This window comes from Pseudorasbora parva, chromosome 16, assembly GCF_024679245.1.
Source record: "Pseudorasbora parva isolate DD20220531a chromosome 16, ASM2467924v1, whole genome shotgun sequence".
NCBI classification, from domain to species: domain Eukaryota; kingdom Metazoa; phylum Chordata; class Actinopteri; order Cypriniformes; family Gobionidae; genus Pseudorasbora; species Pseudorasbora parva.
In genome coordinates, this window is record NC_090187.1 from 6,825,222 (window position 1) to 6,849,551 (window position 24,330).

The 24,330-nt window shown below is 41.2% G+C and overlaps 2 protein-coding genes across 7 annotated transcripts; one reads left to right on the top strand and one right to left on the bottom strand.

Annotated features, from left to right (window-relative positions):
* Nucleotides 1–956: 956 nt before the first annotated feature.
* bicra (BRD4 interacting chromatin remodeling complex associated protein) lies at nt 957–12,881 on the bottom strand. 6 transcript variants are annotated; one of them, XM_067419255.1, is made up of 15 exons: nt 12,779–12,881; nt 11,208–11,253; nt 11,061–11,106; nt 10,507–10,572; nt 8,258–10,273; nt 7,918–8,103; nt 5,582–6,217; nt 5,119–5,323; nt 4,953–5,035; nt 4,714–4,839; nt 4,579–4,625; nt 4,326–4,474; nt 4,132–4,226; nt 3,933–4,035; nt 957–3,776 (listed from the first exon to the last, which is right to left on the bottom strand). In XM_067419255.1, exons 2-15 carry the CDS (start codon nt 11,246–11,248, stop codon nt 2,101–2,103), a joined length of 5,475 nt encoding a protein of 1,824 aa, XP_067275356.1. In that variant the 5' UTR covers nt 11,249–11,253; nt 12,779–12,881; the 3' UTR covers nt 957–2,100. The 6 variants fall into 6 exon arrangements, with proteins under 6 accessions (XP_067275356.1, XP_067275354.1, XP_067275355.1 ...); XM_067419253.1 differs by having other exon boundaries at nt 3,933–4,038; XM_067419254.1 differs by lacking the exon at nt 12,779–12,881 and adding an exon at nt 12,663–12,682 and having other exon boundaries at nt 3,933–4,038.
* Nucleotides 12,882–15,179: 2,298 nt separating this feature from the next.
* Nucleotides 15,180–20,581, top strand: psmd8 (proteasome 26S subunit, non-ATPase 8). The gene is made up of 7 exons (XM_067419282.1): nt 15,180–15,338; nt 15,880–15,952; nt 16,067–16,169; nt 16,673–16,838; nt 16,931–17,031; nt 17,124–17,235; nt 19,806–20,581. The coding sequence occupies exons 1-7, from the start codon at nt 15,228–15,230 to the stop codon at nt 19,941–19,943; spliced, it is 804 nt and encodes a 267-aa protein (XP_067275383.1). The 5' UTR covers nt 15,180–15,227; the 3' UTR covers nt 19,944–20,581.
* The last annotated feature ends 3,749 nt before the right edge of the window (nt 20,582–24,330 follow it).

The following is a 24,330-nucleotide window of genomic DNA, read 5'->3' on the forward strand; positions in this document are numbered from 1 at the left end:
GGCCAGAGGCATTTGCTCCGGTTTAATCCTTGTTTCTTTTCTTTCTTTCTTTTGTTCAACAATGCACGCAGCCGCTCTAAACATTTTAATTTAATCAGAAATGGATTTTAAAGTGCAACACACAAAGCAATAGAACATCCCAAAACCTCAAGATTTGTCCTCTTACCTGGAGAATGCAGAATCTTAGATTAAAGTACTTGAAGAGATGATGAACCTTAGCCCTTCTTTTCTCTGGCCCTTGAGGTGTTTCTACACGCAAGGATGTGCTTTACAAGGAACAATCTGTTCGAGGCACTTAAGGAACAGCACCAAGTAAAACGTTTCAAGTCGCGGTTCTTCTCTGATGGTTTGTTTCAGATGAGAGATCTGCCAGTGCTTCTGTCTCTTGCAGCAAAATCAGCTCTAAGGCACGCACTCAAGTACTGCCTCCTTCCCTGCCTATGTTTCTCTCTGCACCTCTTCAAACACTCCCTGACGCAGAAGCAGGGGAGAGTCCTGGATGGCTGATTGGTTTTAGACGAGTGATGAAAATTGGCTTAAACAAGGGTGGGGACAGGGAGTTGAGAGGGAGCATCCACATGCTAAGGTGGAGTCAAGCATTTTATAGGGAGTCATGCATTTACATAAAGTACTGCCTGCAAACACGAGGGTGTGGCAGTGCACGTCTTTCAGCGGATGCTGCACCATGGGGCAACACTTTCTATTATGATTTCTATGGCTTTTGTTTGATCTAGAGATCTGTTTGCAGAACAGACGTTCACGTGACTCTTGATGCTGGCATGAAAGACCACCTTTGAGAGATTTGGCAGATCATCTGTATTGCGCTCTGCAGCGCCTTTCTGTCTCAGACCCGATTAACCAATGCCCCCTACAGGCCAGTATGATCATTACATATACACAATGAAGTCAAATGGCTCAGTCTTAAAACATCCAAGTCAAATGGCAAACAAAAGGTGTGATTGTTTCATAAAAGAAGCAAGGTTTAATTTACAGTTTTACTAAATGTACAGTTTTTTTAAAAAGTGTCATTATACACAATAAATACAATACAAAATTAATCTGTAGTACTATACTTCAAATTCATACAGTTCTTCTATTTTCTTTTTTTCTCTTTACATTATTATTGTTCTTTTTTCCATGTCACTGCTTTCGCTGTGTTTGCGTCTGAACGGTTCAAAGATCTTTCAGTGATTCTATCTTAAATGTGTACGAGTGTCTAAACATACATACGCCTACGAAGGGAGAAAAAAAGCATGAATGAGGGAGGCTTTTGGGTACATATTACACTGCACTTCAGAGATGCAAAAATTACAATTTTTTTCAGGCTTGTAATAATATTCCCCCTAGAACATTTCATTTATTAGAAGGATCAACCAAATTTGCTGTGATTGTATGTTTGATTTGTAAATGTGCTTTTGATGCTGGAATGCTTTAAAGGTCAACAGATTTCTTCGACTTTTCAGTTTGTGAATGCTTCATTGTTAATTCCTGTAGTTATATAACCAAAACCTGAATTCAAGTCTTTGGAGAGACACAGAACTAAACTATTATGCATTAATGAGCTTCTATGCAGTGATCACCAGTATCAAAAAATATAATTACATGGTATGGGGGACCATTCTAACAACCATTCTAACAAAGGGACAAGTGATTCATTGGTCTCTCAAAATATAACCAAATTCTCCAAAATAACCAAATTAACTACTATTTGATATGACAAATTCATGATATCACTTAAAAAGTTCCTGCAATCTGCATACGTCACAGTAATTACAAACATTATTTATTAAATGAATGGTGATATTTTTTTTTTGTCTCACAAGTTGAGAAATCTTTAAATCGGGGAACCCACGTAGGAACCGTCCCAGGAAAAAACAAAGAGGGACAAAATTTTGAAAATCATATCAAAGTGCACTTTTTATACTTTAGAAAGTACACTTAAAGGGCCATATGTAAACCAAAAGAACACATTTCATCAGCACAAACCACAGACAAACAAAGCAAACACAGCTGAACATGGGAAAAGTGTCTCCGTTTGTTTCCCCTATCCATTGACATCCTGCTTTTCAGTCTTTAAGTCAACTTCAGCTAAAGGGACTGTTATCTACTGTGCGTCTGTGAAACCAGATTTCCATTCTGTCCTCTGCCCCCTACCTGTGGATGCTGGGACATGGGGGTGGATGATGGAGGCGTGGAGAGGGGAGGCATGGACTGTCTGTAGGAAGGATGGGTTTGGTGCTGGTTAGGCAGGTTTGCCCCATGGACCCTCCCTAAAGCTCCTCTCCCTGAGCCTCCATGGCCAGGAGGGCCTTGTTGGAGGTTCAGTATACTGTCTATGGCACACTGCAGGTGCTCATTCAATGAGTCGTCGGGTGGAGGGCTACCACTGGAGAAGCTTGCATTGTCCATGTCCGGAGAGTCTGACTTACAGCGTTTGGCAGGAAGTGAGGAGTCTCTTGTGCAGGAAGACTCTCCGGGAGAAGGTGGGCCAGGGGCATGCTGATCCATCCTGAAGGTACCCCGTCCTCCCTCTCGGTATTTGCTCCCTATGGACTTTAACCGCCCCAGACCACCACCACCTTCCTCTGCCTCGTCCTCATCCTCTTTGTCTGAGAACTCTCTGTGATGTTGGTATGCATTTTTAATGCCACGGTAGAGGACGTCCTCCACCGATGTGAGGCTCTGTGACTCTGTGTGGGAGTGAGAGCGCCCATGTCCGCCCTGCCTTTCTAGTTTCACACTCGCTATCACAGTCCGTTCAGGTTGAGGGGAAGAGCCTTGTGGCTGGGGGGAAGAGGTAAGAGGGGGTCCTGCAGGCAGAATGGGCAATGTATCTCCACCTCCTCCTGGTACGCCCGGCCTGTGACGTGGACTGATGTTCTCACGGTACGTCTTTCGGAGAGGGAGTCGGCAAGTGGTTAGTGGAGGAGTTGCTGTGGATGCTGGGTTCCGTTTGACCCCGCCTACCTCATTGTGTTCCAGCGTGCCATTCACCTGCGCTGTAGATGTGGAAGGGGATGAAGAAGACCAGGAGGAGGAAAATGAGGGCACAGCCCCACTACTGGGAGTTGCACTACTGGAGGCAGAACCTGTGTGTGTTGTTACCGTAGTGACAGTGGAAGAGGGGGTGGGGTAAGAAGTTGAGGGTGGAGTTCTAATGACAGTGGTGGGTGGGTTTACATGTGGTTTGACTTTCTGCGGCTGCTCAGAGGTCTGTGGTTGTGGCGTGAGTTGGGATTGGGAGTGGACCGGATCTAAGGCAGTGTTGTGAACCACCTTACTAAGCCCCGCCTCCTGTTTGATCTTCAGCTTCAAACCTATTCGCCGGCGCGCCTCGTAGGTCTTGATGGGCGGTTTGCTGGTTCGCTGGGGAAGCGCAACGTCATCGTCGTCATCAGCAGGGCGGGAGGACGGAGTGCGGCTGAAGGAGGCGCTTGGCGTGACTGGCTCAACAGACGGCCGGACCACGGGTGCAGGCGTAGGGGTTGAACTGGTGGACCAGGATACTGATGCTCCCCCTCCACCTTGCTTGATCACCAGCTTGGTAGGAGGGAAGGGTGTAGGGGCAGAAACAGGAGTGGGGGCAGCAGCTGGAGTAGGTGCAGGGGTTGCGGTTGGAGCAGGAGCAACAGCTGCGGCTGGAGCTAGAGCAAGTGCAGCTGCTGCAGGTGGACCTGCAACTGCTGATGACGATGCGGTTCTTACAGAACTAAGCTCCACCTTTACAGGCCTCAATGCACCGCTGTCCAGCAAACAGGAATTGGCCACAAATTCTTCTGCAAAAAGTCAGAGATGAAAGTAATTAAATACCGACCAGAATATACACTCACAGTTACACTACCAATAGCACAGAAATTATAAACAAGAATAAAGATAATGCTCACAAAGCAATTTCATATCAACTTTAACTTGCATTGAACCCTGTTCATTACCTGGTTTCTCCTTGGCCAGAACCCTGTCCTGACTCAGAGCAACCTTCTCCTCTTGAATGAACATCCGGTCAATCATAACCATCTCTGCAGAGGGACCCAGCCTCTGCTCAAAGTAGTAAACACACACAATATCAATGAATTTAGGGCTCAGAAACTCCAGACATCAAGAGAGGTCAAGTGAGTGAGATTTAAATGATACCTTTGATTCCTCAAAAAGCAAGTGACGATATTTATCTAGCATTGCTTGTGTGCGTTTCAAGAGTTGGCTTGAGACATTCTCAAATTCATCATCCACTGGACAAAAAACAAATAGTAAAGAGTTACACAGTGGCCCCAAAGAGAGTGCCACACAATTACATGTATATATGTTCACACAGAGTTCTGAACATTTACCTTTGCGGTAGTCTCCCGGGGATGAAGCCATGCCTTGATACAGGTGGTACGGCAGCAGTCGATGAAGCGTGTCCTCAAATGAGCGGAAAGGAGAGCTGTAGTCAGGATGGAGAACTGACCCTTGCTGTTTTCGCAACTGTTCTAGCATCCTACAAACAGATACATAAGCCCATGAGAAGAACTGCTTATCTTAAAAAAACTGTGCAAAACAAGCAGGTCACTTTATTTATAGCGTTGTAAACTAATATATTACCTAGCTTCTTTGCTTGGTTCCATACTAAAGGGCCTTTTTAATGATGTCTGTGAAAAGATATACATATCAAAAGATTACCACAAATATGAAGTTCAGTTTATTATAAGTCTTATGTAATGTGATTTTCAACCTTACCTGTGTTTGAGGAGCGGGTGCTGGCGGTGCAGGCATTTGAGAGAGTCCAGCACCTAAAACCTGAATCTGCAAACCAGCTTTACCCAGAGTTAGCCCACCAACTGAACTTATAACTCCTGGCTTTGCCTGCAAATCAGTAAGAATGCATTCAAAGTGATCGCCACTGACTAAAGTTAATCTGAAAAGGTACACTGTAGCTGTAAACTACAGTAAAATACTAACAACTACATTTCCCTCACCTGAACAGCCTGTGCAAGATTTGGAGTCGTGACTCCCTGGTTCAATGTAGCCCCAGCAGAAAATACTTGAGTGTCATTTGCACCTGTGGTAAAGATAACCCATTGTAAACTATGTAGAATCATTTTTAAAGTAAACATTTAAATGATAAAAATATGGGATGCCCACCTGTAGTAGAGGGCTTGACAAGGACAGACTTCTGCTGCTGAAGGGACTGGACCGATGCTTGGATGGTGCCACTGGCAGCTGAAGTTGCAGCTTGGACTGAAGGCGGATCTGGCATTTTACTGAACTGGTTTGTAGCCTGTTGCTGAGAGGCGTGGACTTGTGCCTGAGCTTGCTGCTTAGCCTGGAGAATAATGTTTTGCTGGACCTGCATAAAATTACAAATCAAATTGACAATCTAATCAGAGTTGATAAAAAGTTATTACATTGGGGATTTGTAAGAGACAGATTTGGAGTTTTTCATCCTACACAACAGACTGAGAGACCATTGAGTTTGATGGTCTGTTTTCCCCCATCATTTTTTCAAAGTAGCAAAGCCCACAGCGACAACCGAATATTTACAAAAAACAATTGACATCTTTTTGTGACTCAACCAAGTATAAAGGATATGGTAATGATGCAATACCTGGTGAAGTTTTTCCAAAAGCTGCTTTTGTTGAGGAGAGGGCTGTGTGATAGATGACATGGTCTGAAGCTGCGCACTGACCAGCTGTAGGTGATGCTGCTGTTCTGCAGTCAGCCCCGTCACCATAGTTATCTGCTGTTTCACCGCCGCAGCTGGAGACGAGCTCACAGCAGGCTGGAACTGGAATTGCGCGGGAAGAGACTGCGGAGGCTTCGGGGAGCAGGAGGAAGGAGGTATGTCTGGCTGCAGGGTGGTAGGCTGAGGCAGAGTCTGAGGAAGAACTTGAGGCTGGAGCTGCACTTGTATTTGCTGAGGCTGCTGTTGCTGAGGTGTAGGAGCTGGCTGTGGCGGTTGTGGAGAACCTCCGATCTGATTGTGTATGATGAAGAGAGGCGGTAAAGAGGAAGGTGTGCAAGAGCGTGAGGGAGTCTGCGCCTGAGACTGAGGCTGGGGCTGCGACGGAGGCCGAGACGGCTGGTGCTGGTGGGGAGACTGGATCTGTTGCCCAAGGGTGAGGGGAGAAACTTGGGGTTGAGGGCTGTCAGACAGGGTGGGTGTTGGTGTAGGGGTGACCACAGGTTGAGATGGGGATGCGCTTTGGATCTTTATAGTCTGTGAATGTGTTGCCGACGGAACCTAGACAGCATAAAAGGAGGAGAGAAAATTATAAGCCAGTTCATATTTTTAATTAATCGTTATGGGAAAATGTATTTTTAGGGATGCACTGAAATTTTCATTAACAGAAATCAACCACTAGTTCATAAATGTTTTCAATAAATGTATTACAATAGCAATAGAAAGTGAAACTGCAGCAAAAACAACACTTAAGACTTTCTCAACATGACAGTTTTTAAAAATCAGTTAACAACATCAGTTAGCTCTAGAAGGCTTTATAATTTATGTTGTTTCCATTTCAAGTTGAAGTTCATAGACCTAAGTCATAGACCATATCTCCTAAGTATGAGACTTGACCAATGACAAGTTTCTTACACAACCGTTTACATGTCAGTTTCACAATCATTTTCAATTCAGGCAAATGGTACAGAGCATACGAAAAACAAAACGGTATCTGATTTTCAGTTTCGACCAAGAATATCATTTCAGTGCATCACTAAAACTAAATGACTTGCAAATATACCTACAGAAAACCACCCTCAAAAAACATAAAAATGTGGTGGGGGAAAACAACACCAAATAGCAAGAAGCAACAATAAACAAATACAAGTAGGATAATATAAAAGCAGGAAGAAATAGAAAGGAAAAATATATTCAAAACCTCAAAAAGATTTTTTTTTACAAAGACTAAAACAACTGATGCTCCAAAATGTATTTAATATCTGAACTGTACATCAGGGACATATCTAAAAGATAAACGCTCTCTGTATAGACTCTATTTTAAATTGGGGTTTAAACAAGAAGGGAAGACAACTGACATGAGGACATAATTTTTGCAGAGAACAACAAAAATTGGTTCACAGAAAACAGACAAGAAATAACACAAAAATAGTATATAGTAAATAGTACAAGTCTAAATAAACTGAAACAGATTTGCTGGTAGAGGGCAAAGGTAATTCAGGGCAGCGAGCAAGTGATCAAGATCAAATCTTTGAAAGTGATCTTGAAGGGAATTAATTTAATTTCTCTTGGGGGTGCTGGGTGGTGGTGGGCAGGGAGGGCTGATTGAGGTTAAAAACAGCAGTTACCGAAACTGAGGAGCAGAAGTAGTGAGTAGTCTGAATGTTAATATGAATGGATAGAGTGAGTGCCAAAGATTTATAACAGGTAAACTAATAGAAAGAGCTATTGCTCAATAATGACATGCTCATGGGAAGATGCACAGAGATGATGTAAACACACAACCGAAAAATAAGGAGTTTCTAGACTTTCATTATTGCATGTGACACCATTTGAAATGGAACAACTGCACCATTTTTTTTATTTTATTTTGCATCAACCCATTTCCCAATTAGTGTCAGTGTAGCTAATGCAATGATCATGCAACTCAAGAGCAGAAAATATATATATTATGGGGGGAAGGTATACCATGCAATAGTAGTACTAAATAACTAATTGACAATTTATAATACCATTACAGTAACAATGACAGAAACAGGTGACGTTAGTGAAAGGTGCAGAATGTAGAAAGATGAAAACAGGCAAAAACACGATTGAAAATTTGTGAAACAACAAATAAAAGCATCCAGGTCGGAGCAATGACAGTAGAAAGACAATGGGACAGAGAAAGAGAGGGAGATCTGCTGGGAGACAGTGGTCCAATACGCAGCAGTGGCAGCAACAAGTGGGAGGGGCTTAGTGCAGAGCATGAGCTCATCTACCTTGTTAACCACTGTTGCCATGTGGGCGGGGCCAAGTGAGGGGCTGGGACTCTGCCTCTGCCGAGTCTCAGCTAACAAGTTGTCATGGCCTGAAGGGGCGGGACCAGAACTGCTGCCGCTGACGATAACAGATGCAGGTACACCCACAGCAGCAGGTGGGTCTTTTCCTGCTTGCTGCTGTTGGTCCTAACATAGGTACATTTATCAGTTCAGGAATGGGAGAGGTAGCATTCATCCAAACTGGTCAGAGGTCAGCTTAGGGATCAAATGTTATGTTAACTTATTAGCTAAGGGACACAGTTTACAAACAGCAGATGAGGTTTAAAGGGAGCACACTGACCTGCTGCAGGAACATTTGAAGAGACTCCTGACTAAGGATCATGCTGGAACTAGATGACGGGAACAACACTTTTCCTGGGCTGTGCTGGGCCTGGGAACCCAAACCCACCATTGAGGGTGTGGATGTGGCCATAGAGGGGGAGGGAGATGAAGAGGAGGGAACCGAAGCTGCTACTGAAACCGGTGCAGTCGTCTGAACCGTGAGAATTGAGGGCTGCGATTGGGTCTGTACTGGTTGAGCAGCAGGGTCCGTAGAGCCACCCAGTACTGTGATTCCCTCTCCTGGCTGGCACGGCGCCATAGCTGTCGATCCACTGCTACTGTTATTGGGGATGCCACCAGACTGCTCCAACGTCTGTAAACTGACTGCTGGGCTAAGGCTCTCCATAGACAGGGAATTCTGTATAGGCATGCCATGGATGACCGTTTGTACATGGCCTGTTACCGGATGGGATTGTGTCTGCGTTTGCGCCAAAGACACCGGCATTTGGAACAGCGTGGGCTGACCCATCTGACCAGGCTGGAGCTGAATGTGTCCAGAGAGAATATGGGCAGCACCAGGGTGACCCTGTGAGGCCAACACCTGACTCAGGTTGATGTTCTGATTGGTCAAGATCTGATTAGCAATTATCTGCCCCCCAGGCCCCTGACTGGTAATGATGTGACCCCCTGGATGCTGAGTCAGGATCTGACCTCCTGCCTGAAGCCCTGGTAAGAGGAACTGGTGGTTCTGGCCCTGCAGGACAGTCTGCGAGGGAATGACAATGCTGCCCTGTTGGTTTAACAAGTGAACACTTAGCGGTTTGCCCGACGTTTGGGGGCCTTGTTGCCTTAAGAGCGCTTGAGAAAACTGCGTTCCCTGTGATGCAGCCTGTGCGCTCAAGACTACATTTGAGACAGGCTTCCCAGGGAGGAACGTTACATTCTGACCAGCTGACACTGGGATTTGTTGCACACCCAGAGCCTTATTAGCATCATTTGGCAGGGTATGTGGGGCAGGAAGCTGTTGCTGTTGCTTAAAGATTTTGGGTTGTATTGTACCCCCTTGAGGAGGTTTGGGCTGAATTGGCGTTGGCGTTCGCTGGATGATGACATTCTGCATGATTTGGCCTTGAGATTGGGTTTGAGATCCAATTCCTGCACCCAGAGAGGCATTACCAAAACCTACAATGCCACCAGCAGTCGCCATTGTACTTGCACTGTTGTTGGTATTTGTGTTGCTTAAGCAGACAGCTGGCCCGTTTAAGGCAGGGGACCCAAGAGTGGCCTTGCCCCCTTGTATTAAAAGTCCACCTCCTGAACTCAAAACAGACCCTCCAAGCCCAGCCTGCGTTCCAGCGCTTGCTGCCTCAGGCCCTGGTTGATGCAGTTGGTAGCCACCCATGGTTTTCGCCAAGATCTGCTGCCCAGATGGATTTATAGTCATTACAGTGGGTTGGCCCACGACTTGAATTTGTCCAATGCCCAATGGTCCAGACTGACTGCCGTTAGGTAAGGCCTGAAGGCTCGAAATAGGCTGAAGGGTTACATTTCCAAGCCCGACTTGCTGTACGAACGGCTGGACGCTGATAGCCTTGTTCATGACCTGGGGTTGAAGCTGCAGGCCTGGATGTGCCAGGACTGAGCCGAGCATGTCTGGGGTGGCATTTGAAGGCGCGGTAGGGGTGCCTTGGTTTTGAAAAATCTGAGTAGCACCTCCAATGCCCACACCAGACAGCCCAGCTTCAGGCAACGGTTGGACCACCTGCGTAATGCCAGTTAGCCCAAAGGAACTAAGGTCAAGCTCAGCTTCTGCCTCTTGAAGGCTCTGCTCTGTGATGTTAGCCTCCGCCAGACTCTGCTGCAAAATGTCACAGGGCTCGTGATTTGCCCCAACACCATTGCTTCCATTGTCTCCTCCTGGCGATCCCCCCAAGATGTCATCATCCTCCAGGAAGTCCAAATCAACGCTGACTCTTGGAAGGCCTGGCTCACTTGTTGACAGCTGAGCCTGTGGTTGGACCTCAGCAATGTGGCCCTGGAAAAGACAAAAAGACGAATGTTATCCCTTCAACCTAGCCACACATTTAGAATGATGGAAGACTAAGATGGCAGGGATGGAACTGGGATGGTGGTAGGCCTTTGGGACTGACTGCTGTAGATGCAGATCTGGTGTACGATGCATCTGATTTGGATGGTGGGGCTGAGGAGCTCGTGCTACAAAAAAGGATGAAGACAGGAGGTTGGCGCAAATTGGGGGATATTACTCACCCCAGTGCTGGAGAAGAACGAGCTGGACGGGTCACTTGAGCCATCCAAAAGGTCATCAGTGTCCAGCTACAGACAGATATACCCAGGGATAGGACAGGCAGAAATCACCACAGCACACAGACAGGCGTGTGAAAGCGACAGGGAGCAGATGCACAAAGGGGAAAATAGGCAGACAAAGAGGGAAAAGGCAAGGGGAGAGTAAAGTGAGGACAGTGCACCAATCACCAGAACAAAATGCAGGCATAACCAAGTTAAAAGGCCAAGCAAACCAGAAAGAAAACAGGAGTCAAAAGAGAGGAAATTTAGATTAGTATATCATTTACGTGAATTAACCAAAGAGGGGGGAAAAAACAGGATTGAAATAAAAGAAAAGATAAAAAAGCTGGACAACCAGTTTAGGGGCAGAAATGTATAAATAACCCAGAAAAGATCAAATGTTTCTGGGAATTGTTGTTGGAAGAGTGTGCTGTGTTTTTGTGATGCATCTGGGTTACACTTGTGGAAAAACTCAACACGTTTTATTTATTTATTATTATTTCACTTAAAGTACTTACTTGTGTTTCTGATCCATGAAGAAAATCATTGAGTGCTTCCGGGTCACTGTACAACAAGAAAGATGTTATTCAGTTGGGTCTACACAACAACCAACATTCAAAGTTCAAGTGATGTACAAAGTTGTCATTTTTGGTTTAACAACTTACCAAATTACATCTAGCAAGCACCTGCCATCTTCATCATCCATGTCAACTGTACAAAATAAAGAGCAAAAACATGAATCCTTAGTTTTTTTTATTTATAAATCTGCTAAACCTTACGCAAACATCAAAAGCAACTCTTCAAGGAAATACTGTTACTAGTGAAATGTAGTCAATTTGTTATTGGAATCAAACCATGTCCACTAGTGAAAATAAAACAAACCTTCAGTCAGAATTTTTTTTTTTTAATGTGTATGAATGATACAATCAATTTCAATATAAAGAAAATAAATCAGACTGTTGACAAAAATGCAAATAATATTAAAATCTGACTAAATGCTGCAAGGTAAATCTTTCGTCCTCTGTCAAACCAAGAAAAGAAATATAACAGAAACATAGCCTTGGTTTTATGCATAGATATTAAATTTTACGAATTAATATTAACCCATCATAACGGTATGCTGTTGACTTCTATTACAACAGTACATGGATAGTTTAATATTTGACTCCACATTCATTGTCGACAATACCAAAGTACATCGAAATATAAAGTATTCTGAGGCTTCAACGAGCAACTATTACATTAAAACAAAAAAGAATAAACGCTTTCACATGCTTTAGAAGCAGCAGCTGAACTTTCTTGCACTGTTTGTAGCGCGAGAGCAAAAAGCGCGCGCATCAACACACACTGTTCTACAAACAGAAAAACACCATCGAGTGTCAAATATCACAATTTACAACTACAAACAACCGTGTTCACGCATTAGTCAGACTTTGGTGAGTCGCTGCCCTGTTCATGTTCAAAGTCTCGATCCAAACAAATCAAAACCACAAAATGAGGATGAGGTAGGCGGGGACGCCACTAATGTTTGTTGGGGGCAAAACAGGCTGTGTGAATAGCACACAGACCGTCATTAACAAATATCCGCGAAAGCTTCTCCTGTCGGAGGTTTGTTTTAGGTCATTTTGAGATGATCTCGCATTAGAGGAACACCGGAGACATGAATGAACACTCTAGACCTGCAGGACACGGCAGTTATTTAGCGCATTTGCAAAGATGTAATAACTCCCTCGACATTCCCACTGGTGCAGATGCTTTTATTTGCGACTATTTAACAGGTTTACCAACATAGAGCGCCTTCAATTCGCTTTTTTGACGCTCGTTCTGCAGCAGATTCAGTTAGCAGTGGCTAGCTAGCTTCCTAGCTGTAATATGTGCGTTTACAGACGCAATACGAACAAATCTGACAATAACTGACTGTAAACACCTAGCATTTCTGCCATTCGAGCGCATTCACTGGAGCCAATGCACATAATTGAAGAATATTTTGTGTTCGGACTCCAACAGAAGCAATTGCGTAGCCTATCTTTATCCCTGCTAAATATGAGTTTATGTTGGAATACTCTTGGATCAAGGGGGTATGCTTGGGAATTCGCTGTAAACTCAACCTATTAACCGACCTATGCAACGGGCCGGTCAAATGAAGCGGGAAGAGGTGAGGTCTGCATGCGAATGTTGCAGCGTTGCAATAGTTATAGAGAATTAAAGAGAAATTGCTACATTGTATCAAACTCACCCGAGACGATAGAGGTGCAGGCGGCGCGGGGTCTCCAGTACGGCCCTGCACGGGCTCCGCGTCAGGACCCAAGCACAGCTCTCACAAGCAGGAAACAGAGGCCCGAAATGATCGCCTGATTAATAAACAACACCACACTGTTTTTGTTGCCGTTAATATCGCGGTATAATTACGCATGTTGCCTTTTTATACCAGCAGGATATAATACTTTATTTTGTGTATCAGTTTCACTGGGAAAATATTTACTGAATTAATCGAAATGGCATTATCTTGCTTCCCGGTTGTAAACATACAAGCTATGAGATAAGATGTAACGCTCACTGAGAAGGACAACTTGACTTGAACAACATTAAGATTACTGTTCTAATTTCATAGTCAGTTAATTTATATATATATATATATATATATATATATATATATATATATATATATATATATATATATATATATATATATATATATATATATATATATATATATATATGAATAACACTGTTAATGTTCCTCCCCAAGAATCATATTTTCCCACAAGTATAACTAAGTTAGAGGATGAACTCCCTCTCTCCACAATAACAAACAGGCGGTTGTCTGTACAGCTTCACCTTGGGTCCGGATGTTTTTATGACAAAGGAGTCTGTTTTGATGAAACACTGGGGGCTGTGATTGGCCCTGGTTGTTTAACATCACAAATAAGGGGTGGTGCGACCTCAAGCATTACAGTGGAGGATTGGCTTCTTTGTAATAAAGGCTAAAATTAACCGTTTACCCCCTCACAAAAAGGCATTTTTATGAAGTATGTATAAGGGGCGTGGTCTTCCATATTGTTTACCCCCATTGATTGGTCGCATTTGAAGTTGTGCTTGTATAATGCTTACAGTTAAGGGTGTGGCTTGCTTGGACCTTTACGATCGTCCCTGTGCTTGACTGGTGTGACAGAAATATCGCAATGAATAGATCTTCATCCGCCTCCACCACCCACTCCTTCCTCTGTGTCTCCCTTCAACTGCGCATGCCCTGCAGTCAATAGAGACGTCTTCTTCATAACCGAAAGATGTCATAACCGATCGGTGCAATAACGCGAAAATTCACATGCCATTGTATCGATATATTATTACAAATATCCAGTCAGAACAACCTATCATTATTTCAGGTTCTAGTAATAAACTACTACTGCACTAACGGCGCTGTCGCCGCCTAAAGTGTCCAGCAGAGGGCAACGATACTTCATTTTATGACCCCACCAACTTTAAGCGGTCTCGTGATCACGATTAAAACGACAAATGACTTCAGAATTAAACATATTTTTGGGCATTTCTTTTCTCTGAGTAGCCATGCTCGTTGTGGATTTGCTGTTCTACCTCCAACGAGTGATTCTACTATTCTACGTCAATGCACTATAAATTGCGCTCTTGAAATATAGCTATATTTCATAGATACAATTGTAACATGGGCCTGCACATAAAATCATTTAAAATGCTACAATTTTAAAATGATACTGCTATTTCATCATATATGTTCTAATATACTATCACAATACTGGGTTTCACTTGATCTTACAGTGCCCTTGATACATATTTATGTACGTAATACTTAATAATAATAACAATAACAGTAGGCTGAATTAATTACAAGCCCTAATCCTAACTTTAACCCTGTAGTAACATGCTAGTAATTAATATCACTCAGTACTTAGGTGTATAAATAATTACAATGTAACAAGGACTCCTTAAAACAAAATGTAACCTTTTCTTTACAAAGTACAGTTACAATCAGTTCTGTTCACATCGGTTCACACACATAGAATATGAATTAAATAGAAGCATGTTAATAAATAATTTATTGCTGTCAAACGATTAATAGCATCCAAAATTAAAGTGTGTTTACATAATATGTGTGTGTACGGTGTATGTATATATAAATGCGCACACATGCATGTATATATATTCAAGATTTTTTTGTATTTATATATAAGATATTTATTCACATTTTATATATTATTGTATATATATATATATAAAATGCTATATAATGCTATATGCAAATATTTCTTAAATATATACACGTGTGTGTATTCAAATATACATAATAATTATACACAGTACACACACATACATATTATTTAAACACAAACGTTTATTTTGGATGTTTGACACCACTGAAATAAATGCATACGAGACTTTATTAAGCAAGGTCAAGACGTTCTGTCATGGTTTTAGAAAATGTTATACAGCCAGTTGTTCCAGTACATTATTATAATCACCATATTTCAAAGGGGAAAACTAAATATTTCCGTAACTATTTTCTTTAGACAAGATGCAGTGATAGCATCCAATATGAATATCCCACCCCCTAAAATGCCATTTGGTTTCCATGGTAGCACCAACATTCTTTACGACAGCGTACTGCCGTATTCGGACAGACCGGTGTCGTACGTTTTTGCAGAATCACCATGGCGTCCGTGTTGAAAGAGACTGCGGGCTTGTATGAAACGTTGAAAGCCGAATGGAATAAAAAGAATCCAAATCTTAATAAATGCGGTGAGATCCTGAGCAAGCTAAAGGTACGCTCGATGATATGTAATTGTAACTTTGCTCTTAAACTGCAGAAGATGTGAGCTGTGGCTGTGGTTGTGGTGATGAGCAGTTAGCGCTAGTGCTGCTATCTAAAACTACCCAGTCCGCCTGATTCTTATTTACCAACTACGTTAACTCGTTATGCACGTGTTTTAGTTTATTTATGTCACAATGTACAGTCAATATTTTTGTGAGTTCTTATGTGTCTTTGGGTTTGTTCGTCGCCAAAGTAGCAAGTTAGCTAGCAGACAGCGATTCATAAAATAGTGTAACAAAATGACAGCGTGTATGTGAACTGATAAATAGTTTTGTATATGCAGTGTTTTTTTCCCTTTTTTTTACAAATAATAGTTTCTTGCAATCCTTCTTATTAGAAGGTTGATGAATGAAGTTTGCTAATATTGATAGCTCTCGTGATCTTTATCTGTTGTCATTAATTCTATATTATTATAAGCTCATATTTTATAACTAAGTCACGTTTCATTTAAATTCTTCTCATTGTGTTGTGGTGGATTATTATTATATTAGATATCCCTGTTGGAATTGAACTTTCTACCAACTACTGGGACCAAACTAACCAAACAGCAACTTATCCTTGCCAGTGAGTATTTATGAAGATGTTTTTTTTATTTTTTAGATGAAATTATGTATCTATTTTAATTGCTTCAAAATGTTATATTTTTTATATAATTAATATTTACTCTTTTTTTTATAGGAGATGTTTTGGAGATCGGCGCGCTATGGAGCATCCTGAAGAAAGACATCCCCTCCTTTGAACGCTACATGGCTCAGCTTAAATGTTATTATTTTGATTACAAGTAATGGCATTTTTTTTGCCCTTCTATTTGCTCACTATCACACATTTATATATTTAATGGGCTAGAAAAGGAAAAAATCATCCCATAATTTACTCATGCTCAAGCCACCTTTGGTGTATAATGATTTTCTACTTTCAGTAAAAGCCTTCTGAAGGGATAGGTTTTTGTAAAAAATATATATAAATTTTTAAAACCGTATAAACTATAATCACTAGCTTTCAATTATAAAACTGGCTTCCTTACAAACTATTAACCAACTGGATTTGTATGGATTACTTTTATGATGGATGGATATACTTTTTGGAGCTTCAAAAACTTGAACAATGTCATCAAAAAGCTGGGAAGAACCAGAATAATAACACCCTGAATGTCTTTGGCTATTCCCTATATACAATATATGTACTGCATTCTGTATTTCTTTCAAAACAGCATGTTTTAAATTGTTTTGCTCAGCTGGCTTTTTATTTGTTCCTGTTACACTTTCCTCTTCCTAAATGTCACAGGGAGGAGTTGCCCGAGTCGGCCTACAGGCACCAGTTACTGGGTCTCAACTTGCTCTTCCTGCTCTCTCAGAACAGAGTGTCTGAGTTTCACACAGAGCTGGAAAGACTGAGTGCAAAAGACATCCAGACCAATGTCTACATCAGACACCCAGTTTCATTAGAGCAGGTGTGGGACACTTTTTACTCGTCACTTGTATTGAGTGCATTCTTCATTGTCTGTTTTGTTTGTTTTCTTACCTTTTTGATTCTTCATTTCAGTATCTGATGGAGGGCAGTTACAACAAGGTGTTCCTTGCCAAAGGAAACATCCCTGCTGAGAGCTACACCTTCTTCATTGACATTCTTCTTGATACCATTCGGTAGGTGATTATTCATAGCGTTAATAGCCAAATGAAGGTGATGAACCCTGTTTTAGACTGTTTGGTCATTTAATATTTTGTTTTGTTTGTAGAGATGAGATCGCGGGTTGTATAGAGAAAGCATATGAACAGATTCAGTTCGGTGAGGCAACGCGGGTGCTTTTCTTTTCCTCTACAAAAAAGATGACAGAATATGCGAAGAAAGTAAGTGTTCAGTGTGTTTGTCAAATATTGACCTGTCACAATCATGAATTTTGTGCTGAGGATTAAAGGGTAAGTTCACCCAAAAAATGTAATTGCCATTAATGACTCAGCCTAATGTCGTTCCATACCTGTAAGACCTCCGTTCATCTTCGGGACACAGTTTTAAGATATTTTATATTCAGAGAGCTTTTCGGTTCATCCAATGAAAGTGTATGCACACTATACTGTCCATGTCCAGAAAGGGAATAAAAACATCATCAAAGAAGTCCATATGTGACATCAGTTAGTTAATTTTTTATTATTATTTTTTTTTTTATGTTTATTGAATTTTCATTAAAATACAATAAGACATCAGCAATTACACAAACAAACGCAAAAGAAAAACAGAAAAAAAAAAAAAAAGGCTCAGATTTATATATAAAACAGGACTACATCATAATCGACCAGATTAGGGGAAAAAAAGAATATCGTATGTCAAAAGGAGGACTAAGAGTTATACAGTTACAATATTCCTTGTAAAATAATAGGGCAAAGATGAGTCTCCAAATAGTATCAGTTAGTTAATTAAAATCTCTTTTTTTTTTTTAAATAAATTTTTGTCCAAAAATGACAAAAACTACAACTTTTTTCAGCATTGTCTTCTCTTCCGTGTTTGTTTTCAATCCGCAAACAAAGATCCGAACGGTTCTGAATCAGTGTATTGATTCATGATTCGGATCACCAATGTCACATGATTTTAGCAGTTTGACAAGTGATCCAAATCATGAATGCATACACTTTCATTGAAAGAACAGAAAAGCTCTCGGACTAAAATATAAAATATCTTAAACTGTGTGTGAAGATGAACGGAGGTCTTACGGGTGTGGAACGACATTAGGGGGAGTCATTAATAACATCAATTTCATTTTTGGGTGAACTAACCCTTTAATTGTCAGCCATACAAATAATTGCAATTAACTATTTAATTCTGTTTTGTTTGTCACTTGTAGTTAGAGTGTGTTCTCACTTGGCGTGTTTGGTTCAATTTAAAACAAACCTGGTGCGATTGCTTTGTTAGTGCAGTGAATTTGAATAAGTTCGAATGCTTCCCAATGAGCTCTGGTTCGGTTTAGATTTAATATGAACACATCACTGACAAAGGATGTATGTAAACGAACCCAAAAATAGGATCAGATTGTTAGAGGAATTACAGTTTAGAACCCAAGACCACTTATGAAAAATTAAGACCAAGAGTCAGGAGTGCAATTAATTAAAAATAAATGTACTGATAAATAGTTTTCAGTTTCATCAGCTTTGTCTCACAGGGAGTTTGTAGGCTGCGCTCCCTCTCTACTCCGTCCTTTTGTACATAACTGTTGAGACAATTGTATACTCTTTTCAAGCTATAGCCGCATCATTACTGCAGGTTGAATAATTCTTAATTTGGCTCAGAGAAAATAGAGTCCTAGTAAATTTCCACACCTTGTCAGTTAATCAAATGCACGTGTCCATATATCACTTGTTAATGTTTTCACCCTAGAATAAGGCACGTAGTGACCTTCCAGATCTAGAGCAGGCGCCAGCTTGGCCTGAACATACTGTCACTCTCCCTAGGATGCCGGTTGTACACCTTCAATACTGATCTGTAACACAGAATACTACGCACAGATACACAGTTTCTCCGAGGTTGGAGTTGATTAAGCTCCGGTTCTAACAAGAAAGTTTCCCTAAACATACTGATAACGTGCTTTCTCTCAGTGAGAGGTACAGACTCTATTCATCTCGATTCTTTAGTATTTCAGTAAAAGGAAATAACTGAAGAGGAGTAAAGTTTAATATAAAAACAAAAGGCAAATATTTTATCTCTGAAAGCCGGGTTAAGTGAGCAAACACTGTTTCTGCACTCCTGTCAGGTTAGGGGTGTGTGATGCCTACCAAAATCCAAACACACGGCATGTTCTGAAATGCGACACATCACATCCCTTGGACATAGTTTCACAGACAAGGCTTGGACTAAGCCAGGATAATTCCATGGTTCAATTAGGACATTTATGCAGCTTTTAGTAATGTGCTTCAGAAAAATGGCTAGTGTGCTTATTGAAACAAAATAAAGGCACTGACATATTTTAAGATCCGGACCAAGCAAGCCAAACTTCAAGTGTAAACAGACTCTACTTTTAATGCGTTACTTTTTTTTGGTTTCTTCTTCTTGGAATTGTACATAATATAATACAATTATCATAAAATAGGCCCATATTATTTACTTTAACACTGAGAATTAATAATAGTTAACATTTATTTATCAATTGTAATATAATGTATAACATTAAACCTTCATTTTGTTTGAAGGATAAACATATTTATGTGTACTTCATAACAATTATATTCTTTACTCCAGGCCGGATTATGACTACTAATACATATGGCATTTCTTTTAAGTGTTATAATTTATTTAAAAAAAATTCTCCAGCAATTGCAATTTAGCTCAAATAACCACAATCTTATGATTAATCAATAATCGCACACACTGTTCTCAATGTAATTTAATGAATGGATATTATGTTCATGGTTTTGCTTTTTGTGCTCTGCAGAGAGGATGGGCCCAGAGTCCTGATGGATACTATTCATTCAGTACCCAGCACCAAAAGACAGAGGAAGTGAACATCCCCTCCACAGAACTGGCCCAACAAGTCATCGAGTATGCAAGGCAGCTGGAAATGATTGTGTAGTGTGGATCTAGCTGCGTTTAGACACGTGTATACATAAAGGTTCACATTTGTTTTTTCAAATAAAACCATTGTACAGTGGCCATATATCTGTACTCAGTTCAGACACACCGGATGACACAGCCGCAAATAATGGCCCTCAGAGGATGAGACCAGAATGCTTTGACCTACACTTTATCAATATCTACGTGTATCAGGGTCTCTCTGTATGATTGTCTGTTGGGTGTGTCATCTGTTTTCAGGAACACTCTTGCATTTCTTATCTAATGACTGGGTTTCAAAAGGAAAAAAAAAACATTTTTTTTGGGGGGGGTGGGAATAAACATTTAATCTGTCTTATTTTGAATATTCACACGTTGTTCCTCTCAGTAAGGTTTGATGGTTTTTATCAAGAGTGAGTCTGGCTGGCATGCTTGAGGTGGATGTTGTCAGCAGCAGTTAAACTTTAGTGCTTATTCATTGTTGCCCAAGGAGTGTTCATTGAATTATACACTTTTGCCCTTGCCTTGTATCCTAAAGTGTATCAGTTAAAAGTTTGCAGATGTTTTTTAATTAGGCTTAACATTTTTTTGTGATGATCTCTCCACTAAATTGTCACGAGGCATTGAAAATTCTGATAAATAAAATGCTTTTTTTTGTGACTCTTTTATAAAATGTTTTCTGAAACAATTGAGTAGCATGCTATCATTTATATTGTGCTAGTTAGATGCAGGAACTACTGCATGTTAATGTACTTGTCTCAAATGTAAAACAGTGTCTATTCTGAGGTGAGTAGGTCTGACTTTCTAAATCAAAAATATGTTGTCTGAACAATCACGGGAGGAAGTCACTGTTTGTAATGGATGTTCAGGCTAGACAACCAATATTATGACGCACATTTACACACATGTTGAGGCCTGTTAGCTGTATATACAGGGAGTGCAGAATTATTAGGCAAATGAGTATTTTGACCACATCATCCTCGTTATGCATGTTGTCTTACTCCAAGCTGTATAGGCTGGAAAGCCTACTACCAATTAAGCACATTAGGTGATGTGCGTCTCTGTAATGAGAAGGGGTGTGGTCTAATGACATCAACACCCTATATCAGGTGTGCATAATTATTAGGCAACTTCCTTTCCTTTGGCAAAATGGGTCAAAAGAAGGACTTGACAGGCTCAGAAAAGTCAAAAATAGTGAGATATATTGCAGAGGGATGCAGCAGTCTTAAAATAGCCAAGCTTCTGAAGCGTGATCATCGAACAATCAAGCGTTTCATTCAAAATAGTCAACAGGGTCGCAAGAAGAAAAACCAAGGTGCAAAATAACTGCGTGTGAACTGAGAAAAGTCAAGCGTGCAGCTGCCAAGATGCCACTTGCCACCAGTTTGGCTATATTTCAGAGCAACATCACTGGAGTGCCCAAAAGCACAAGGTGTGCAATACTCAGAGACATGGCCAAGGTAAGAAAGGCAGAAAGTCGACCACCACTGAACAAGACACACAAGCTGAAACATCAAGACTGGGCCAAGAAATCTCTCAAGACTGATTTTTCTAAGGTTTTATGGACTGATGAAATGAGAGTGAGTCTTGATGGGCCAGATGGATGGGCCTGTGGCTGGATTGGTAAAGGGCAGAGAGCTCCAGTCCGACTCAGACGCCAGCAAGGTGGAGGTGGAGTACTGGTTTGGGCTGGTATCATCAAAGCTGAGCTTGTGGGGCCTTTTCGGGTTGAGGATGGAGTCAAGCTCAACTCCCAGTCCTACTGTCAGTTTCTGGAAGACACCTTCTTCAAGCAGTGGTACAGGAAGAAGTCTGCATCCTTCAAGAAAAACATGATTTTCATGCAGGACAATGCTCCATCACACGCGTCCAAGTACTCCACAGCGTGGCTGGCAAGAACGGGTATAAAAGAAGAAAATCTAATGATATGGCCTCCTTGTTCACCTGATCTGAACCCCATTGAGAACCTGTGGTCCATCATCAAATGTGCGATTTACAAGGAGGGAAAACAGTACACCTCTCTGAACAGTGTCTGGGAGGCTGTGGTTGCTGCTGCACGCAGTGTTGATGGTGAACAGATCAAAACACTGACAGAATCCATGGATGGCAGGCTTTTGAGTGTCCTTGCAAAGAAAGGTGGCTATATTGGTCACCGATTTGTTTTTGAATGTCAGAAATGTATATTTGTGAATGTTGAGATGTTATATTGGTTTCACTGGTAAAAATAAATAATTGAAATGGGTATACATTTGTTTTTTGTTAAGTTGCCTAATAATTATGCACAGTAATAGTCACCTGCACACACAGATATCCCCCTAAAATAGCTAAAACTAAAACTTCCAAAAATATTCAGCTTTGATATTAATGAGTTTTTTGTGTTCATTGAGAACATGGTTGTTGTTCAATAATAAAATTAATCCTCAAAAATACAACTTGCCTAATAATTCTGCACTCCCTGTATGGTAGGGCCCTTCAGGATGTCCTTAGGTTTTTTATATTTTCTGATTTGGCAATTGAATTGTTTTTGTCTTGAACTTGGCACATGATCGGGTGTGTTTTTCTTGGCCTTTTTTTTACCTTTGAAGGACTATGGGGAAGCATAGTCGAGTATTGCGATTGCAAATACACTCCTTCATGATGCGAACAAGTTTTGGAAAGGTTGTTTTTTTTTTAGTATGGTGCTGTATGATGGCATAAATCATTTCTTGTATGTCCCCCGGATGAGTGCATGTGTGCACATCAAGTAGAACAAGAGCACGCTGATCAACAAGCTTTGTTCGGGTTGCGGGAGACAGCAGCATCGCTCTCATTTTGTTTTTAGACCACGAAATCAACAATGCCATTAAAGAAATGTGTTTTTGGTTGTGAGGGAAAGATAATCTTGTCCACCTTCCCAAATAACCCAGCATTAAGGAAACGGTGGATGCAGTTTGTTTTCCCATAGCAGCAATGGAGTTCTGTAAGTGTGTGTTTGTTTCCGGTCATGAGTGAAAACCACAGGCGGTGACTGAAACTGCATCAAATGTTTGTGTTTTTTTGGCAATCGGCGTGTAAGTGCATATAATGTTAACACCATAAACCAAGTGAATCAAAAGTTATCCAGGGTGTGTGTGTTCTTGAGATTCTTTAGCTCTGCACACTGCACACCTTCACGAGTTTGACTATTTTTGGAAAGAATCCGTACAGTGTAATCTGTCTTTTATAAATATGATGAAATTAAAGACTGGACCTGTGAATGATGCAAAACAACTCTATAGGTACTCAAGATTAACATGAGACAGAAACTGTGTGTGTTATGTACCCTTTAAAGATGCTTCTCCCAATGTGTGCAACCCTGACATGATGTGTTGTTGGTTTGGTCAGGATTATGTCTACAGTGGTTGTGTTCTCTGTGGTCTTGTCTTCGTTTGGTCATTCATGCTGATTTTCCACTTCAGGTGAGGGAGGAACTTGTAGTGTCATCAACCAGTTTAGATCCTACATTTGAGAACGGGGCCATTGACGGTCATGCAGGTTTGATCTTTATTTGAGAGCATTCTTTTGACAATGAGGATGAGACTCTTGTTTTATTCAATTCTATAAAAGAAAACCAGGAGATGTTTAATGCCAAAGCTAATATCTGAGTTATGTTCAACCAAACACTTAAAAATAAAGGTTCTTATTGACATTGGTGGTTCCATTTAAAACCCTTTAAAGGTGGGGTAAGTGTTATTTCAAAACCGTTTTAGAAAAAGGACTCGGGCCGAGTGGAATAACAAACTTGTAGCCAATCAGCATGTACCGGGCGTGTCTAATAATGATGATGAGAAGAGAGGCCCAGTGCGCGTCATTATTCAAAACACATGAGTCACACAGGACGGACATTAGCCAAGAAAGAACTAATATATGCTGACTTTTGCTTGAATATGCTTATGTGTCATGTTCACTTGTTTGTCCATTGGCGATCGTATTGTGTCTCACTTCAGCGATGATAAAGACCCGTTCATTTCCACACCGTATGGAGCATCTAAATCCCCTCAGTGTTTCAAGGTTTCAAGCGTCAGCTCACAAAATGTGTCCGACAGGTAAGATACTATACTCCTAATATATGTTTGTTTCCTCTTTTCATCTATATAACCCATCCGGTCATAACTGTAAAGCTAGGAACACACCAAGCCGACGCCGATCAACTAGTGGCGACGAAAGCAAACTGCTGAGTCGGCTTCCGTTGCCTCACGTCGGCAGCGTCTTGGGTCCAAAGCGGTCCAAAGTTGCCCTGACACACCAAGCCGACGCTCGACATCAGACGGCCAATAGCGCGTCCGTTCTGCGCCTGCGTTAGAGGAAATACCTTTCCGTCCCAGCTGGTGGCAGTAGTCTGTGTTCGTTATTCGAAGCGGGAAACCGGAAGAGCTATAAAGATATCAGCT

What these genes read in the sequence shown, in the direction of transcription:
- bicra (XM_067419253.1), bottom strand. Translation starts at nt 11,248, where the DNA reads ATGGATGATGAAGATGGCAGGTGCTTGCTAGATGTAATTTG. An exon ending in TTTTGGAAAAACTTCACCAG is followed by an intron (nt 5,324 to 5,581) that starts GTATTGCATCAT and finishes AATTTTATGCAG; the next exon opens with GTCCAGCAAAACATTATTCT. An exon ending in GAACCAAGCAAAGAAGCTAG is followed by an intron (nt 4,475 to 4,578) that starts GTAATATATTAG and finishes ATCTGTTTGTAG; the next exon opens with GATGCTAGAACAGTTGCGAA.
- psmd8 (XM_067419282.1), top strand. Translation starts at nt 15,228, where the DNA reads ATGGCGTCCGTGTTGAAAGAGACTGCGGGCTTGTATGAAACGTTGAAA. An exon ending in ACAGCAACTTATCCTTGCCA is followed by an intron (nt 15,953 to 16,066) that starts GTGAGTATTTAT and finishes TTTTTTTTATAG; the next exon opens with GAGATGTTTTGGAGATCGGC. An exon ending in ATTCTTCTTGATACCATTCG is followed by an intron (nt 17,032 to 17,123) that starts GTAGGTGATTAT and finishes TTTTGTTTGTAG; the next exon opens with AGATGAGATCGCGGGTTGTA.